The sequence below is a fragment of the Lactuca saligna genome, chromosome 3 (genome assembly GCF_052625555.1).
Source record: "Lactuca saligna cultivar CGN05327 chromosome 3, ASM5262555v1, whole genome shotgun sequence".
Classification (NCBI taxonomy): Eukaryota; Viridiplantae; Streptophyta; class Magnoliopsida; order Asterales; family Asteraceae; genus Lactuca; species Lactuca saligna.
Window position 1 is genome coordinate 12,704,972 of NC_136419.1, and position 3,360 is coordinate 12,708,331.

The 3,360-nt window shown below is 36.6% G+C and overlaps 1 protein-coding gene across 1 annotated transcript; it reads left to right on the forward strand.

The window, feature by feature from the left end:
- Window positions 1-1,435: 1,435 nt before the first annotated feature.
- Window positions 1,436-2,668, forward strand: LOC145035196 (uncharacterized). The gene has a single exon (XM_078983785.1). The coding sequence runs from the start codon at window positions 1,436-1,438 to the stop codon at window positions 2,666-2,668; it is 1,233 nt and encodes a 410-aa protein (XP_078839911.1).
- The last annotated feature ends 692 nt before the right edge of the window (window positions 2,669-3,360 follow it).

Consider the following 3,360-nt stretch of genomic DNA (forward strand, 5'->3'; position numbering starts at 1 on the left):
CATTATACCCCCATAAAAGTTTTTAAAAAAGATAGATAACTATTTGTTGCGCTTAATTTATGGATTGATAACATAAAAAAAATCATATCTCATAGTATTTTCAAATATACATTTCTCATTTTGTCTTACAATTGTTATATTGAATATTCAAGATGATTTAGACAACATAACTCGTTTTCTAATACTAGCAAGAGAACCTATAATCCCAGGAATTGACAAGCCCCATAAGGTAATAAAAAAGATAATTTATTTTATTGTATTTTAAATCAAATTATCAAATCATATATACTACCCAAACAATATTCAAATTTTATTTTATCGCCTCCATTTTGCAGACGAGCATTGTGTTTACATTAGAAGAAGGCCCTAAGGTCTTGTTCAATGCTTTAGCTGCGTTTGCTCTAAGGGAGATCTATTTTTTTCACCCTTTTATTTAATATATATGTGATTGAATGAAAGTATTAATGAAAGTAATTGACAACCTTTTTTCTGTAAATGATGTTGTGATTGTGGGAGAGGTGTTGTGTTTTTCTCTGTTGCTAGGTAACCTTCTCAACAACAACGTTCTACTTAAGCAGGTGAGTAATCAAGATTAAGGGAGACTTGTAATCATGTTTGACATTCCTTTCCAGTAAGAAACAGAGTTGTATGATTATTTGTTATTTTTATAGGAATGTATAACCCATGTTAGCAATGTATTATTTTTATTTAACATTTGAATGATTCTTTGTATGAAATTATAATTTGTGCAATTTATTTTATTTTTTTAGTATGGAATTTTATTTTATATTATGCAATGGACTGTATTTTTTGCATATGGTATTTTATTTCTATTATGAGAAATTAAATGCAAATTTAATTTAAAAACTAATAAATATATAAATTTATTTTTTTAACATTTAAATTTAAGATACGCAAAAATGTGTGTCATCTTCATTTATGACATGGCCTTTCTTGACAGGGGCTTTCTTGATACGCATTGTGTGTCATTAACATGCGCGTCGTAAGGTTATGACACACGAATGCGTGTCGTCTTCCTTTATGATAGGGCCTTCCTTAATATGCATTGCGTGTCATAATTGCGCGTCATAAATGAGCATCGTAAATACGCATCGTCTATAGACAACGCGCAAGAGCGTGTCGTCTCTCTTTATGACAGGGACTTCCTTGACGCGCATTTGCGCGTCGTCTGAGCCTTTTACGACGCACAATGAGCGTCGTAAAAGGCTGTTTTTCTAGTAGTGGATCCTATATAGATGCAAGGTTGTTATGTCTTGTATTCTATATATATACATGCTAAGTTATCGAGCTGTGATATCAAGCGTGAACCAATTGAATTTTTTTGCTTTAGTTTTTCTCAATAATAACCATTGTGTGTTCGGTTAGATCTTGTTTCTGCTTTGATTTGGTATCAGAGCCTGATGGAAAATAAGACATGGTGGAGGGAGATACGCCATCGTCTTCTAGTCCAGGGGGAAGCGACAAAGGAACGTCTTTCTCGTTTCAAATACCAATGTTGAATGCAACGAATTATACTGTGTGGGCAATTCGCATGAAAGTGATATTGAATGTTCATCAGGTGTGGGATGTCATAGATCCGGGAGCGAATGATTTAAAGAATGATAATGTTGCTACTGAAATTAATCCAAAGAAGAACAACATCGCTATTGTCGTGATCTTCCAGGCGATACCTGAAGATCTTATTTTGCAAGTTGGAATGCTGGATACGACAAAAGAAATTTCGGACGCCATAAAAACTCGTAACCTGGGTGCAGACAGGGTGATGGAGGCTAGATTGCAAACCCTAATTACCGAGTTTGACAATCTTAAAATGAAGGAATCGGCTACAATTGATGAATATGTGAGCCAACTGTCAGGTATAGCGTATAAATCATCTTCTCTTGGGGAAACGATTGATGAAAAGAAGATGGTTAAAATTTTTCTAAGAAGCTTACCAAGAAGATCCATCCACATAGTTGCTTCTATAGAGAAAATCTTAGACATTGGGTCAGTTGGGTTTGAAGATGTCGTTGGAAGGCTGAAGGAATACGAAGAGAGGACCCATGACGACTCTCAAACCATTGATCAAGGCAAACTCTTACTCAACAAAGTTGTGTCGTCATCGCGGAACAATGAGTCCAATCACGGGAAGAGTAAAGGTGGTGGACGGAGTCGTGGAAGTAGGAATAATAACGGGAAAACTCACCATCAAAACCTGGCACTGAATTCAGTTGGTGGTGAAACAGAAAAAGTAAAAGGTAAAGAGAAAGATCACTCAAAAGTCCAATGTTATCGGTGTGATAAATTCGGACACTTCGCTAATCGTTGTCCGGAACGTAAGGTTAAACAACAGGAGGTTAATCTCGGTGAATTTGATGAGCAAGATCCGGCGGTATTCATGGCAGAAACCCTGTTCGAAACTGTGCTATTAAACGAGGTTGCAGTAATTCCATCAAGATACTCACAAACGGGTGACAATGACGTTTGGTACCTTGATAATGGAGCAAACAATCACATGAGTGGTAATCGCTCTTACTTCAGGGAGATAAATACTCGAATAGGAGGTAGGGTTCGGTTTGGTGATAACTCACATGTTGAGATTTGCAGAAAAGTTTCGGTATTGTTCGAAAGTCGTGAAGGTAGGAAAAACCTTTTAGCTGATGTGTAATTTATTCCCGATTTAAAGACAAACATTATCAGCCTAGGGCACACAACAAAGTGTGGCTGTAAAGTTAGCATGAAGGGTGAATACTTATGATTGTATGATAATACAAACACATTATTGTTCAAGGTGAAGAGGTTAGTTAATCGTTTGTATAAGACTCAGATTGCTATTGGGAAACCTTTGTGTTTGCATGGGAGGTTGGATGACGTTGAGTGGCTTTGGCATGCAAGGCTTGGCCACGTAAACTTTGGAATACTAACATCGATGACAAAAAAGAATATGGTAAACGGTCTACCTAAAGTCAGCAGGTCAAACAAGGTAGGTGAATCTTGTTTAGTAGGAAAACACCCTCGGAGTCCTTTTTCGAAGAATTCGCAGTTTCGGGCAAAACAAACATTAGAACTAATTCATGGTGACCTGTGTGGGCCTAGAATACCTCCCACAATGGGTGGAAATAGATATATTTCCGTAATAATAGATGACTTCTTGAGGTTTATGTGGAGTTATTTATTAAAATAAAAAAGTGATGCATTGTCTTTCTTTAAAACGTGTGTGCTTAAAGTTGAGAAGGAAACGGGTAATTCGGTAAAAACGCTAAGGACAGATCGTGAAGATTTTAACAGTCTATGTGATAGCCATGGTATGATGAGCCACCTTACAGAACCATATACACCGCAGCAGAACGGGGTGGTTGA